General features: G+C 44.0%; 1 protein-coding gene across 1 annotated transcript in view; it reads left to right on the top strand.

Annotated features, from left to right (window-relative positions):
- The window catches only part of SUSD6 (sushi domain containing 6), a 91,176-nt gene that overhangs the window by 32,101 nt on the left and 43,050 nt on the right, over positions 1-16,025 (top strand). Inside the window, exon 2 of the mRNA XM_056133637.1 lies at positions 15,474-15,685. Coding sequence (XP_055989612.1) covers positions 15,565-15,685 — 121 coding nt within the window. The 5' untranslated portion in view covers positions 15,474-15,564. The remainder of the gene's footprint in view (positions 1-15,473; positions 15,686-16,025) is intronic.

Below are 16,025 nucleotides of genomic sequence, written 5' to 3'. Positions count from 1 at the left end.
GGAGGAATCAAACTCGGGTCGGCCATGTTGGCCGCTTGTAAGGCGAACGCCCTACCCGCTGTGCTATCGCTCCAGCCCAAGTCCCAAACCATGGCCCCCAAAGCAAAACTGAAGAAATTAATTTTGTATTGCTTTTTATGAATAATCTAAAAACAGTCCAATAAATTTTTTTTAGAGGAAAGCGTGTGAGATTGTTGTATTTCATCTTGGAGCCATTATGCCCTTGTATAAAACATTACTGGGGCTGGAGCAATAGCACAGCAGGTAGGGCGTTTGCCTTGCACGCAGCCAGGCTGGCCAAGCCGGATTCTATTCCTCCGCCCCTCTCAGAAAGCCTGGCAAGCTACCGAGAGTATCTTGTCCACATGGCAAAGCCTGGCAAGCTCCCTGTGACGTATTCAATATGCCAAACACAGTAACAACGTCTCAACGATGGAGATGTTACTGGGCCTGCTTGAGCAAATCAATGAACAACGGGAGGACAGTGACAGTGATAAAACATTACTAACATGTTTGTTAAAGGGTTAGCCTGTGTGCTTATACATACATATATATGTATATATATTTATATTTCCCCATAAAATTGGTTACCTTCTACTTTGAACCCCACCATATGTGGTGTGCTACTCCTGGTACATCAGTGGTGTACAGTATGAGACGTCACGTGGCCTCAAATGCAGCTGTATGCTCCAGGAATTCTAAAATTTAAAATACGATTATACACTTATGGATGAGGCTCATGAGAGCCTGTGGAGAGTGACCATGAGCATGGCGGTAATTGAGTTCTGGAGTTTTTTGGCTGTTGGGGCAGGGAGGAAAACTCACCTGCCCCCCTCTCGAGTTGCTGGGTATAAGACAGCATGGCTCAGTCTGAAGGCATCTCTGGCGTTTCATTCTTTGTCACTTTCAGGAGCTTTATTTCTGAGTGTCTGGATCATGGCCTCTAATGAGATTATATAGAGCCAGTGGCAGTTTGTGCTTGCGATTGCCAAGCTTCTGGTAAACGACTCTCCTTGCTTTTTAACACTCCACTATCAAATGGAAAAGTGACTACCTGGAAGGACCAGGAGGTAGCACATTGTGGATCAGGGTTCCATCTCTGGCAGTCCATATGGTCCCTCAAGCGCCACTGGAATTTATCCCTGAATGCAGAGCCAGGAGTATTCTCGAGCACTGCTGATGTAGGCCCAAAACAAACAACTAAGAAAAAAAAATAAAAGCCCACAAAAAAACAGACATGCAAAGACACAGAAAAATATGCAAGGACTTTTAACTACACTCATTCAGTAGTGGGCAAAAATATTAAAATATCTATTATAAATATTTTCCATGTGCTCAAGAGCGAAGTAGGAATGAGCATAATAATAGAAATGGAAGGTGAAAATGGCTTTCTAGAGGTAAAAACACAAAACATACAAGAAGGGATTAATAGAAATTTAGATGCCACAGCAGAAAACATTCTTGACAAGTGCAAATTAATGATGGTACAGCTGCTCGCTTGCCTTACCCTCCCGACTGCCTCTCCATAGTTCCATGTTCTGCGTGGAACTTTTTGTATTTCTTTAAACACTTTGAGCTTTGTTCTCAGAAGCAAATCAATCATTTGGAATTGGTTTGATTCTTTCGAGGCTTGGTTTTTAGTTATGTTTGGACACGTTTAAAACCGCCTTTAGTCTAGGACTTGGAAGGTTCGACTGAGACCCTTCAGAAACTTCTATCCAGTGTCCTGTATTAAAAAAAAAAAAAAAAAGAAAAAGATTTTTTCCCTCCATTTTGGCTGGTAAGGACTTGAGTTATTTTTGATTCTCTGTAATCTGGGTGTTATACCACTACGTATTTGTATTGCTTCTGCCCCAGCTTGGCTAGTTTCCTCACATACCTGCAAGATGAGTATTTTGCCAGAGAGATAGGAGAATCACTCTATAAGATTTCGAGCTTTGGGAGCTTGAGAGATAGCACAGCGGGTAGGGCGTTTGCCTTGCACGCGGCCAACCCGGGTTCAATTCCCAGCATCCCATATGGTCCCCTGTGCACTGCCAGAAGTAACTCCTGAGTGCAGAGCCAGGAGTAACCCCTGTACATCGCCAGGTGTGACCCACAAAAGCAAAAAAAAAAAAAGATTTCGAACTTTGTCTCCTTGCTGTTCCTTCAAGTCTAGCCATTTTGGCCTCCGCAAATGACTAGCTTTTGCCTCCTCAACTCACTTACATTGTTGAGCTTCTATTGATTTTTTTGGGATTGCGAACCATGCTCAGCAGTCCTCAGGGCTGCCACTTGGCTCTGAGCTCAGGGGTCACTCCTGGCACTGACCCCTGATATGTGGTGCGGGTGATGGAACCAGTATTTGGCTACTGCAAGACGAGGACTTTAAACCCTGTAAACCCTGTATACGCTCCTGCCCCAGTTTTGAGCTTGTCGGCCTTTTTTTTTTTCCCTACCTTGTGACATGAAATTGAAGTCTTGGGGAGTTGTTGGTTGGGATTTTATCAGTGGAGTCTTTGATTCTTGGCCATCCTCAACTACATTAAGGAGAGAATCTTCTGCAGACAGGAAAAGGATTGCTTAATAGTCCAGATGGTAGATCGATCACTAATGCTAGCTTGTAAGGTTCTAAGAAGCTACTCAGGAAGTTATGTTATTAAAGATGAGGTGGATGAAGTCAGATTATGATGGTCCAGGAAGGCATTTATGGGAGTAAAGTAAGTTGTGGTATGGTATGGATTTTTTAATAGATTTTTGTTTGGGGGTCACACCCAGCTTTTACAGGGTAGGGAGGGAGTTCAGGTTGTTGCACCGAGTGAATTGCATGGAGGACTATGTGCTGGAGATCAAACTTAGGCTTTCCCACATGCCTTTGACCAGTATCTCCTCTGGCTTACATGATACGGATTTAATAGAAAGAATAAGAAAAATTTTACATTTACATAGGCAGGGGAGAGTAATAGGTCTTCTTTCACTCTCTGATGAATTTCCTGATTTTATCCTAGTCTTTCAAACATTTAAGACAGAGGATATGTTTGCACCTATAATGCTTTGCAAAATTTATCTTTTTTTTTCTGTCTAGTCCCTTTTAAAAAGGGAGTGGGGAGAAATGATTAAAAATGTCCAATAGTGGTTGTAATGATTTAAATGATTTAAAATGAAAAATGATTTAAAATGTCCAGCTCAACTAATTTTCTGATGCTGACAAAAATAAAGATAAATAATAATGATAAATTTAGTGAATGTCAAATTTGACAGCACATCTAGATTTGACAACAGTGCTGGGCGCTTTGTTCTCTTATGTTTTACATTTACATGCATTTCCCCATGCAATACTTAAAATATCTCTGTGTGATAGTTTTTACTAGTGCAGTTTGATAAGCACTAATAAGGAAACTGAATCCAGAAAGTTTGGATAACTGCATTTGGGGTTAAGAGAAATCTAAAGCAGTCGTTCTACTGAGATGAAGTGTCTGATTTGTTCAAGGTCAAATATTCTAGTTAGAGGAAGATCCTGAGTAGAATAAAAATCTCATGACCTTGAACCCAGTGAGATGTATTTATAAATTAACCAGATCATTCTTTGTGATCATTTTTGTCTTGGGTTTGGTTGTTTTTTTTTTTTTTGCTCACCCCCTCTTTTTGCTCACTCCCCTTTTCAATTTTAGTGAAGTTGGATGAAATAGAGGAAAGGGTGGGTTAGGGTTTAGGTTTTGAGTGAATTTCTAGTGTTTATTTTTAAATAGGCAGGCTTCCCAGACTGACTGGGAATGTAGCAAAAGGCTTGAGAACCAGGAAGTGACACAGACCTGTTTATCCCATCCTACTTTGAGGCCTTTGGAAAGTACTCCACAGAGCGGTAAAAAGTAAGCATAACCCCATCGGTGGGCTATTTTTGACCCCAGAGGAGGTGTTTCCTGCACTTCTCTGAATATTTGTAAAAACCAAAACCAAGCTCCGAAACAGCACACTGAATGAGGTATATTGATAGATACATACTTCTTATTACCAGATGGACAAAATTATCACCATTCTCCCCTCACTCTGCCATATTTCTGGTGAATTATACTTTTATTTTCCTTTATAATTAGCACTATGTATGCAGACCATTCTGAGAGCTCAGAATTGGGCAAAATCATGTGCTCGATCGTGAAAATTCAGTTTAAAGTTTGTTTTCATGTCTCCCTTAATTAGAAGTTTCTGTTCCTGATCTCTGCAGTCGCACAGTAATGGACTAAAATCCCAAACTTTTTATTGGGCCTTAGGAACAATGCACAGTGTACTGTATCACTATCACTGTCATCCTGTTACTCGAGTGGGCGCCAGTAACATCTCTATTCGTCTCAGCCTTGGGATTTTAGCAGCCTCTCTCCTTACTCGTCTTTCCCAACAATTGGAGGCTCTTTCAGGGTCAGGAGAATGAGACCCATTATAGTTACTGGTTTTGGCATATCGATTACAACATGGGTAGCTTGCCAGGCTCTGTCCATGCGGGCGGGATACTCTTGGTAGCTTGCCCAGCACTCCTAGAGGCAGTATATATATTTATATTTCTCTCTATGATCTGTTGCCTACTGTCTGAACTCCATCAAACATGGTGTGGTAATTATGGACAATGGGTAGGAAGTGTCCCATGATGGGACCCTCCGCACCGTCCGGAAAGCGACCTGAAGCTTGGCGGCACTTGGGTAGTGGAGGTCAGCTGCCAGGACCGGGTTTCTTGAGGCGGGGAGGGTTCTCGCCCACCCCCCTCTGGGGTGCCCCGAGTAAAAACAGCCTGGCGCAGAGTCTGGTGGCATGGTTTTGGGGGCCTCCTTTTATACTCCTGTCTGGGAGGAACAGCCGTGAGTGATGGAGGGTGGTCAATGAGGAGATTATCTGGTGCCAGCAGGGTGTGGCTTATGGGTGTGACTCCTGAATCACCAGAGACTGGGGGAAGCAGGCAGAGAATCTCTGCTTCCGGGTCCAAAGCACAGTGTAATATATATATATTACACTGTAATATATATATATATATATATATATATATAAAATTTGTTTTCTTTCCTTTCTTGGCAAGGATATATATATCCTTTCTTGGCTTGTAAATATATATATATCCTAGCACTATCCTGTCCTAGCACTGTCCTCCTGTTATTCATCGATTTGCTTGAGCAGGCACCAGTAACATCTCAACAAATTGTGAGACTTGTTGTTACTGTGTTTGGCATATCGAATGTATCACGGGTAGCTTGACAGGCTTTGCTGTGCGGGCCGGATACACTTGGTAGCTTGCTGGGCTCTCTGAGAGGGGTGGAGGAATCGAACCTGGGTCGGCCGCTTATATATTTATATTTATATTGCTGTGTGCTGCAGCGATAGCACAACGGGTAGGGCGTTTGCCTTGGCTGACGACCTGGCTGACCGAGGTTCGATTCCTCTGCCCCTCTCGGAGAGTCTGGCAAGCTACCAATAATATCCCGCCCACACAGCAAAGCCTGGCAAGCTACCCGTGACACATTCGATATGCTGAACACAGTAACAAGTGTCACAGTGGAGACGTTACTGGTCCCACTCAAGCAAATCAGTGAACAACTGGAGGACAGTGACAGTGATATAGGAGCGATAGCACAGCCGTAGGGCGTTTGCCTTACAAGCCGCCAACATGGCCGACCTGAGTTCGATTCCTCCGCCCCTCTCCGAGAGCCCGGCAAGCTACCGAGAGTATCTCGCCCACATGGCAGAGCCTGGCAAGCTACCCGTGACATATTTGATATGCCAAAACACAGTAACAACAAGTCTCATGATGGAGACGTTACTGGGCCCGCTCGAGCAAATCGATGAACAGCGGGAGGACCGGGACCGTGACCGTGATATATATATTTCCTCTCATGTAGATTGTGAATGAATTTGTTTTCTTTCCTTTCTTGGCAAGAGCCTTACCTGCTGTACTATCTCTCCAGACCTATTTTGAATTTCTTAGGACTAAGAACTATGCCCCACTTTGTCTCTGATCTGCAGAGCCTTGCACTTAGAGCCTTGTGTTAAGAGAGCCAGTAAATATTTGCTGGATTGCAGTGTAGTCCCTGCAAACACAGAGCCCTAAGAAGTAATATTTAGCAAATCTTATTTGTCAAATAGGTATTAAAGCCTACTCTAATCGGCTCTGATGGAAACCCAGCAGAGGGGTCTAATAAACTAGGTAAGATCTGTCCTGGGATCAAAGAACCAATACTAGATATTTCTGTAAGCATTAGCCTTGTTACCTGGCCACAATTTCTTTGATCCCCACTTCTGTTTTATGCCTGCTTATGCCTTGATTTCTCTTTTTATCTTTTCTTCTTCAGTGAAAAACTCAACTGGGGTACACAAAAGAGAGGCAGAGTTGGTGGTCTTTGCAGGAATTTACTACCTGCAGTAATTATAGCATGCACTTAAATTTTCTTGTGTGAGTGGACTCTGGGAGAGATATGATTGCTTGTCCCATTTTGGTCCAGCAGTCATGTTGTGAGTTCAAGAAGAGCCTTCCTTACATTCTAAATTAGGGAGATTTTTCAGAAGAGAGGCAACTAAATTCTGTCTTATATTTGGGTGGTGGGGGGGAGGGGCGTTCAGAAGCCCTTTACTGGAGGAATGGCTTCCCTAGAGTCCATTAAATGTGGGGTATTTGTACTTAATGAGATAATGGTTTTGATTGTGTACATTAGTGACATATAATATGAGTTTATGCACTACGTGTGGTATATAGAAATTATATACAAATATGTTTATAAATATCTATATAAATGTGTCTGTGTGCTCTCAACCTTCTCTATACATATTTAGGCTAAAAGACCTTGGTACTTCTGGACAGAATATTTCTTTAGTTATTTAATAAGGGAAGATGTTAATTGATTTTTGGCCCACACCTGACTCTGCTCAAGACTAACTTCTAACTCTGCACTCTGGTCATTCCTGGCTGTGACCAGGCGATCATATGAAATACTGGAGATCAAACTTGGGGTGGGCCCTGTGCAAGGCAAGAGCAAGGCAAGCACAGTACTACCTGCTGTACTCTCTCTCCAACCCCTAAAAAATACTTTTAGACCTTCCTGGCACTGAACCTTTGAGCTCACTTGTTTGCTAACCCGTTGACTGGTTCTTTTGTGTAAGCTGACTTTGAGTTTCGATCCTTTTCTCAGGGTTTCCAATCCAGCTAAAAATCAAGCACTTTGCGAATCTTCTGGGGGCTCAGACACAGCCTGTTAGAGCAAAGTGGTCTCTTAGCTAAACCTGTAGCCAACAGTAGTGTCCATATTCTCTTACCATCTTTGTCCTTCACATTTATTTTCTATCTGAGAGCAAAAAATGGGATGGCTATTTTTTTTAATTATTGCAGTGTTTTGTTTTATTTTTCCAACCCTTCCATGCTCACGGACTAATCATTGGTCCACACATAGAAAGATTGAAAACCCCTGGTTTATCCCATTTGTAGATGGAGAATTGGAAATAGCTTGTCTGAGACCACCTAATACTGTTTAAACAGACCAGAGTTTCTGACCTCTGCTACCTGAATCTCTCCATGACTCTCGTCTCCCTGAGAGAGATTGTGCTGAGCTGATTCTTTTCACTGATGAGGAAACGGACATAGGGAAATGAAATGGAGCTCTTATAGTTTAGCCTCTCAAACACTGGTGAAGCTGTTGCTGGAGAATCAGTGTTTTTCAACCTTTCGGGTCGGGAAGGTATGGCCTGAGCCATGTTTTCACTTACTGGCACGCTGCTTTCTTTTCCTTGTTTTTCTGTCCTGTCTTCATTCTGTCTTGACTTCTGTTCTCTTTCTCATCTTTCATTCTCTGATTCCTTTTAGGACTACTGCGATTCTTGTGTATGTGGAGGTTGGGGTTTTTTGTTTGTTTGTTTAGACATTTGTTATTTTTGGAAAGTACTTTAGGAACACTGTGTACTAATGCCTATACAAAAGTGCTGATGGTTTGATTAAATTCTAAATGGAAAATGGAGTCTCTTGGGTTTGCTGGACACAGAGGGAGTTCAATGCCAGGATGGCTCTAGGAAGATTTAAGGGGAAAGGACTGCTTATGCAGAACTAAGAGGATGGATTTAACATTTCTTCCTTCCAGGCAGAACTTCTGTTAATTTATGTTTTCGGGTTTTTTTTTTCCCTCTGGAGGAAATGCTTCTGGGCTCCTCCTGTTCCCCAGAAGACATTCCAGATTCCTTAGAACTCAAAGGGCATTTGAGGATCATCCAGGCCCACCCCTGACCACCAGGAAGAAAGACTGACTGGACTGGAAACTAACCACTGTTGTTTCTTGGTGCTAGGTTGTCTCTCACACGCAGGTTTATTTTGTGATTTTCATGCTGTTAGGTTCTAGAAGAGACATTCTGGAGAAGAGCAGGCGTAAGGGAGCAGTAGGTAGTGTGTCTGCTGATGATCCCATTGTCTGAAACCTGAACTGTGGACTACGGGGAAAGTCTGACAACCAGAACTGGCGAGAAGTTCAAGGGGAGTAAGACAAGGATGTAAGGGGTAAGAGAGCAGAGTAATTCAAGACAGCTCTTACACCTAGCCCCAACGTAGGAAAACTTGAGGAAAACCAAATCTTATTCCTGTGATTTGTAGGAGATAAATTTTAGTAAGAATTTGATAATTATGTCTTTAGAGGTTTGGCGCTGGAGATTTAAAAAGAAATGGATACGATGACATTCTACTTTCAAGAATCTCAAAGTCTGATAGACTCTATTCCTATAGGAGCATTCACATGTTAGGTGTTAGGGCACAAAAGAAGGGGGTCCATACAGAGGTCAGGAAGATTGGAAGGAGCCATTTGTCTACAAAGTGAGAAGTCTTAATGAGGACTTTGGTGGGGGGACATTAAGACTAAGAGGTTTGGGGCTGGGTGGCCCAGTCATTTCAGGATGAGTGGGAGTGAAGAAAGGAGACAATGAAAGGGAATTGGGAAAGGGAAGGGAGGGAAGGACCTCCTTGTTACTTTGTTATTAATCCCTCTGGGGAACTTTGGACTTCAAGGAGTCCTAACTTACTGCATTTTGAGATGGCAATTAACTTTAATTAAGATCTCACTTCTTGGGGCTGCAGTGATAGCACAGTGGGTAGGGCGTTTGCCTTACATGCAGCCCAAGGTGGGTTCGAATCCCAGCATCCCATGTGGTCCCCTGAGCATGGCCAGGAGTAATTCCTGAGTGCATGAGCCAGGAGTGACCCCTGTGCATCGCTGGGTGTGACCCAAAAAGAAAAAAAATCACACTTCTTGGGGGTGGGGGTGGGTGAATCCAGAGTTGCTACCTGTGCCGGACAAGCACTCCAGCCCTTGTAGCCATCTGACCTAGGTCACAGTCCTGTGAACTGTTGTCCTCCCCCATCATTTGGCAGTATTGGGTGCTGACGATGGTTAACCAAAGAAACTAACTTGTAGGGGCACTTGCTTTGCATGCACAAGACCCTGGTTACCCCTGTGGTTCCCCCAAAAAACCCCTGGAGCGATGCCCTAGAGTCAGGAGTAAACCTTGAGCAACTTGGCTGGGGGTGGCTCCCCACCAAGCAAAACAAAAAAAGGAACAAACTCTTTTTGTCCAGACTTTTGCCACCACCATCCTGTTTGCAGACTGAGGCAAGAGAGAGATGTATATTGGTTTTTCCTATCCAGTTCTATCTCCTAACTTAAGGAGAGGTGGGGCGTGGTTTGGAAAAAAATAACTGGGTGGAAATTTACATGTAAACTGAGTTAGATCTCAGAATTTTAGAGAAACCCTCCTAGCACCTGAGAGCCAGGCTTAATAGCAGCCTTTCCAAAAAGTTTTAACATTCACAGTTGGGGTAAACCCCAAGGCAAGCTGATGCAGCGGTTAGATGAGGAGATCTGAGCCTTTGGGATATCTAGGTTAGGGTCCTTGGCTTTTCCTGGCTGGCTAACCTACTACAACTGCTTCCCTGTGACCATTTTTGAAGGTGACTCCCAGGACACCTTAAATCAGTGGGATCTTAGATAGAAGCATTTGTGGCATCAGAAAGCAAGTAGGCCATGTGAACTTTGGCCTCATATTGTCCTTACTATCCACAGCCTCCTCTGCTCATTCTCATCATTTACGAGCAGTTTCTAAGAGAGTTCTACTGCTGCCATTTGATCTGCATGTGGCCAACCCGGTTGGATCCCTGTCATGCCATGTGATCCCCCAGGCCTTCCAGGAGTGATTCCTAAGCCAGCTGTTCCTCCCTTCCCCCTTCTCCTCCCAAATGACTGCAATAGAAGCCTTTCCAGTTTCTAGAACATTCTCTCATATTTTTGTCCCTTTTGAACCTCACTGGAGACTAATGAAAATAGTTAAAGCTAGCAATAGTCCCATTTCACAGATGGGCGGGGGGAAGCAGAGATGAGGCAAGTATCTTCCCCATGATCAAAACCATGAATTATGTAAGAGCAGTGTTCTTTTTGGAAATAGCTATTCATGACATCACATTCAGCAGAGTATAGTCACCCAGTGGTTTTGATTTTTCTTTTTTCCTTCAGAAATAGAAGAGTTTATTGGAGAGTAGAAGAGAAATTCCTAGCTGAGGAGGAATTTGGTAGAAGGCTAAGCTCACCCAGCTTTTGATGATCAGGGTTTACAGAGGTAAAGGTCAGACCCTGCCCTTGAGTAATTAGCTCTTAGAGACTCAAATTGGCCAGATGCTGTTGGTGCAGCATCTCCAATCCTGAGAAAAACAGAAGGGTAAATGATCTAGATTTCCCCTGATTCCTGCTCAATCCGAAAAGATGAGTTACATAAGGAATGAGAAGCTTGGACACTTGAGAATTCTGAAGCAGAGAGATCTTAGAATCATTGTTGTGCAAACAAGTTAGCCCTCAGCACCCCAAGGTAGGTAGTTGATGGCAGAGGTCCGGCTAACTCAGTTTCAAGTCCTCACATCTCTTCTTCGTAGGTGTACATGGTATATACCTAATGAGTATGAGTGCTAACTTGGAAAATGTGGCCTCTTTAATCAAAAGTTTCCCAACTTTTTAAATTGTGTTAAATATACAAAATAAGATCGAGTGTCTTAAACACTTCCTTTGTTGTTTGATTTTAGGGCCACACTGGGCTGAGCTCAGGGATTACTCCTGGTGCTGCTCAGGAGACTGTGTAGGGTGCTGGGAATCGAACTTGAGTTGGCCGTGTGCAAGGCAAGTTCTTACCCACTGTACCATCTCTTCAACCCCAAATATTTAAAAACATTTTTTTTCCGGATTAAAGAACTGTGATTTACAAAGTTATTGATGAGTTTTAGGCTGATGATGTTCTAGCACCAATCCCATCACTAGTGTCATCATGTCTCCACCAGTGTCCCCATGTTCCTTCCTGTTCCCCACCTGCCTTGACAGGCACATTTTTTAGTTTGGTAGTTGTGGTTTGGATCTCATGTTTTCAGTGTTGTTGAGTCTGTGCTGTGGGTATGTAGCTATACCGTTCTCTTATATTACCAAAGTACATAGAGCAAGGGGTTTAAATAACCTTCACTATGTTTTGCAGCCATCCATCTTTGTAGCTCTTTTCTTTTGGAGGCGGGGTGTAATAATGGGGGGAGGGACATTACTGGTGGCGCTCAGGGATGGTTATTCCCAGTGCTCAGGGATGGTTACATCCCAGCTCTGCACTCAGGAGTTACTTCTGGACGTGCTGGGGCAGGGATCTTATGGGATGCACTCGGGGATCCCTCCTGGCCTGGCTTGGAGGAACTATAAGGGGGTGCCAGGTATCCAACCTAGGTCGGGTATGTGTAAGGCAAGCACCCTATATACTGTCTTATCTCTCTAGCCCAAGCCACCTATTTCTTTAAAACAGAACAAGAGCATTTATGCATATATCGTCTTCCTCATTTTATACTGGCACGTCCCCGAAGGAGTCAGAGGTTTAGCAAACATTTGCTGCCAGGTGCCAGGCCCAGCTCAGACTGTTGGAAATTCCGGGTTGAGTCATCTGTAGTTCCTACTTTCAAGAAACTTTGAATCCAGTTAAGGGAGACAGATAAACAAATAGATTTAATAGTCTTTTTAGAAATGCAATCATATCAGAGGACTATGTTTGGGAGGTGCAGAGGAGGGGATTAATTTTACTGAGGACGGATATAGCGTAAAAGTGTCAGAAAGAAATCTTCCAGAGAATACCCTTGTGCGTAATCCTGAAAGTGACTTTCTGGTAGAGAGAATGAGCAGGTTTATTTTAATGTCAGTCAGTTGGTACATTAATTTTAATTGTTTTTATCTGGTTAGTTGTGCATATACAAGATAGAATATGGAAGGAGATTAAAAAGAAATGTGCGTAGTGAAAAGTGAGTTTTCCTCTTTTAATTTTATTATTGACCATTGGTTGCAACTGTACATAGGTTTCAGCTTTAGGTACCGTTTTAGTTCGATTTGTGTTTGTTTGTTCCATTAAAATTGCCACCAAGTCTAGCTTCTATCCGTCGCCATCCAGTCAATCTCTTCATTCCCTGGCGCTTGGGATTACTTGGGTCACCCTGGCAGTGCTTTGGGGGACCCCTGAGACTGCACCTGGAATATGCTCAGGTGACCACGTAGTGCCAAGGATCAAACTGGGGTTGGCTGCAGGCAAGGCATGTGCCTTGAGTGTTTGTTCTGCCTCTCCTATGTTTTTTGATATCCCACATATGAGAGCGAGCATTCTGTGCCCGCCCTCTCCTTCTGACCAACTCCACTCAGCATGGCACTCTCCAAATCCTTCCATGCAGCCGCAGATTATGTCTTGTCTTACAACTGAGTAGTCTTTCACTCTGTATCTGTTTCTTTTCCCAGTCATCTGTTGTTGGACACTTGGCTGTTTCCATGTTATGTCTATTGTGAAAAGAATCACCACATAGTTTTTTTTTGTTTGTTTGTTTGTTTGTTTTTTTAAGGTAAAGCTTAAACTCCTTAGCCTGCCCCTACTCTAATCTCTTCCAGGAGTCCTTATGTTCCCATTGCTCTAATCCCTCTTAAATCTGGGGTCTCCTTTTCCTTCTGTCAACAAACAAACACCACACAGCAAAACTAGGCACCGCCTTTAGCAGTCAGCCTAGTGTCTTTCACTTGGGTCATCTTTCCTGAGTGCTCCTCCTCTGCACACCCCTCTGCACCACCCTGATCTGACCTTGTCTATTCACTGCGGAAATATGTCTGCTTGTGCCGTGATGTACCTGAGCAGGTGTCATTCTTTGGTCCCTGGGTAGTTGTTGCCTTGAGGGGATAATGACTGTCGGGAGAGTTGTTCGCACTAGCTGCATCTAATAGCAATGCCACAGGGCCCATTGCTGGTAGCCCTGAGCATATCCCTGAGCTTCTTCAGACCTTCCTCTGGCCTTTATTAAGTGACAAGGTAGATTTTGATAGCCAGTCTGCAAGACCTCTGAGGCTCAGGTCTTCCTAATAATTGCCCTGCTCTCGGTTTGCAGATGTCTTAGAGTGTCCAGCTCTGTGCCAAGTGCTCTGTCTGTCTGACCCTAAACCTTACATGAGCTCTCCAGAGACCATATGGCCAATGTCCTCTTTCTACCATTGAGGAAACAAAGGCGAACCAGGGGTTAAAGATCATAATAGGAGAAGCATATCTGGAATCTGACATTCTGACTTTACCTTTCTTAGCCACATCAAGGCGTATGCGTCCGTATGTTTACTTACACACACACAGAGTTTGATTACTGTTTGGGGTGACTTTCAGACTCCACCCCTAGACCTGTCCATGAACCAGCCGTTCCTGTTCTACAGCTTTAAGGACTCAAGGAGTACTGGCAGAATTGTGAACAGAAGGCTACTTGGTACAGAGGCGACTATTTGGGGGTCGTGAGTGAGGATCCAGTGTGTTGTGTGAATGTTCGTTCAGTCAGAGGCTCACCCTGATGGCTCAGTCCAGCCCCAACACCAGTATCCTATCTTTTTTTTTCTTTCAAAATTTCCAGCGTTTTCTAATGCTGTTTTGAATCCCTGACTTAACACTCATTGAAGACCCTCATAGCCATCTTTTCTTTGGACGGAGACAACTCTGTTCTGTTTATGAGTAACCCTCTTTAGAGCATCGACCTAACTCAAGATTTCAGACATGGATGAAGAGTCCCATTTAGTTACTCTGCCTGGCAGAACCTCAGGAGCGGACCTGATAAATAAGGGCTTGTAGGTGGTAGATTCCCTGATTCTCTCGTTTTTCCAGCTCCATAAAGATTTGTTAGGGAAAGGGGACGTGTAGGAATTAAAAAAGAATTATAATCTTATTTTGAGGAATATCTGTTACAAACTAGAATAAACGAAATAAAAATGAACTAAAATTAATAACATTATGCCAGCGGCTTCCCTGAAGGCATATAGGGAAAAATTCCCTGAAAGTCTTTTTTTTTTTTTTTTATCTTTTTGGATCACATCCAGCGATGCTCGGGTTACTCCTGGCTCTGCACTCAGGAATTACTCCTGGCAGTGCTTGAGGGACCATATGGGATGCTCGGAATCAAACCTGGGTTAGCCACGTGTAAGGCAAACGCCCTACCCACTGTGCTGTCTCTCCAGCCCCTCCCTAAAAGTCTTGACCTAATTTTTTTTTTTTAGATACTGATTAGGGGCCTAAGAGAGAGTACAACAGAGTAGGGTGCTTGCCTGGGTTCAGTTCCCTAATACTCCATATGATCCCCCAAGCCATACAGAATACAGAGACAGGAGTAAGCCCTGAGCACTGCCAGGTATAGCCCCAAAACCAAAAAAATTAAAAAGATACTGATTAAGATCGTTCTTCTGAAGTGTTTGAAAGCAGTGTGTGTATGTGGGGGGGCTGTGCCTATTTCCCCCCACCCCCACCTCAAACCCCCCTTTGACTGTCAAGGGCAGCCATCAAGAGGGAGGATCTGGAATCACAGGTGTTTGTGGGGAGCCTTGATTAATGAGGCCCTTTTGAGATTCATGACTGTGGAATCAGAGCCAGATCCTTGGGGGCTCATCCAGCTTCTGGCACTTAGGAGCAGTCCTTGCCGGCAGTCCTTGGCTGCTGCCGCTGCATTCCTTCTGGAGGCGGTGGAGTTGGTGTGCTTCTCCCTTTAAGACACATGTTCTCTATTTCTACCCCCACACCCCCCCCCCCTTTTTTTTTCAGTTAGTTAAACTTGCTTAGCGTCCAAGTGGCAGAGACAAAGCCTGACTTGGGTGTAGCAGCTCTGTGTCAACAGCTGCCTCTCTTCCTCTCTGCTGGGGCCTCAGAGCAGGCTAGCAGAGCCCGGGCAGCTTCTGACCGCTTGCTTGGTGAGCGGGGCCTCTCCTTGTCCTGTGCTTAGGACCTGGGTCCCCGCTGCAGGCCGTGCACGGCCTTTCTCCAAGTAGGAGCTGCAGAGCCACTTACAGTGACTCTTCTCTCCTAGGAGTTCCGTCGCTAGAAACATTTTGACTCTAGATGTGATTATGGCTTCCTTACTAAAGTTCTAACTGATTTGATGGCTGAAATGTTCACTTAAATACTTTTTTTTTGTTTGTTTGTTTTAATAGGTGAATCTACCCCTGGCTGACTTCAGAATTCTTACTACTGGGTTTTTAGATTTTTTTTTTTTCTTTTTAAAATAACCTGGACGGATAAAAGATGTGCCATGGCAGGATAGCACCAAAGAGCACCTCAGCATCTGCAGTGTCTTGTATGGGATATGGATTGTTCTTCCCACTGGTGATCCTCAGCACCCTCCTTGGAGTTGGACATGCGTCAGGTGAGTGAGTGCCTCTGCCTGTGTGTGTGTGTGTGTGTGTGTGTGGTTCCTCCCGGACAGAGACGTGGGATTATCCCACAGTACTCGCCGCAGTTGCAAGGAGAACAGAGTGTCGGGGTGGGCCTTTCCCATGTGCCTATGATTTCCTAGGCTCCTTGGCACAGCTGCGAATGGTTGGAACCCCAGAGTGAGGACATCATGATTCTATGAGATTTCAAAGGAAAACAAAACAGAACAATAACAATAGGAAAGAAAATGAAGCAGGGCCACTGCAGAGCCAGATGAGGCTTCTAAAAGTGTTGGAGGAAAATCATAAAGTGTAGCAGCCTGTCTTGGCCGG

The sequence above is a fragment of the Sorex fumeus genome, unplaced genomic scaffold (genome assembly GCF_029834395.1).
Source record: "Sorex fumeus unplaced genomic scaffold, SorFum_2.1 ptg000098l, whole genome shotgun sequence".
Lineage (NCBI taxonomy): Eukaryota > Metazoa > Chordata > Mammalia > Eulipotyphla > Soricidae > Sorex > Sorex fumeus.
This window is presented reverse-complemented; position numbering and strand designations above follow the sequence as displayed.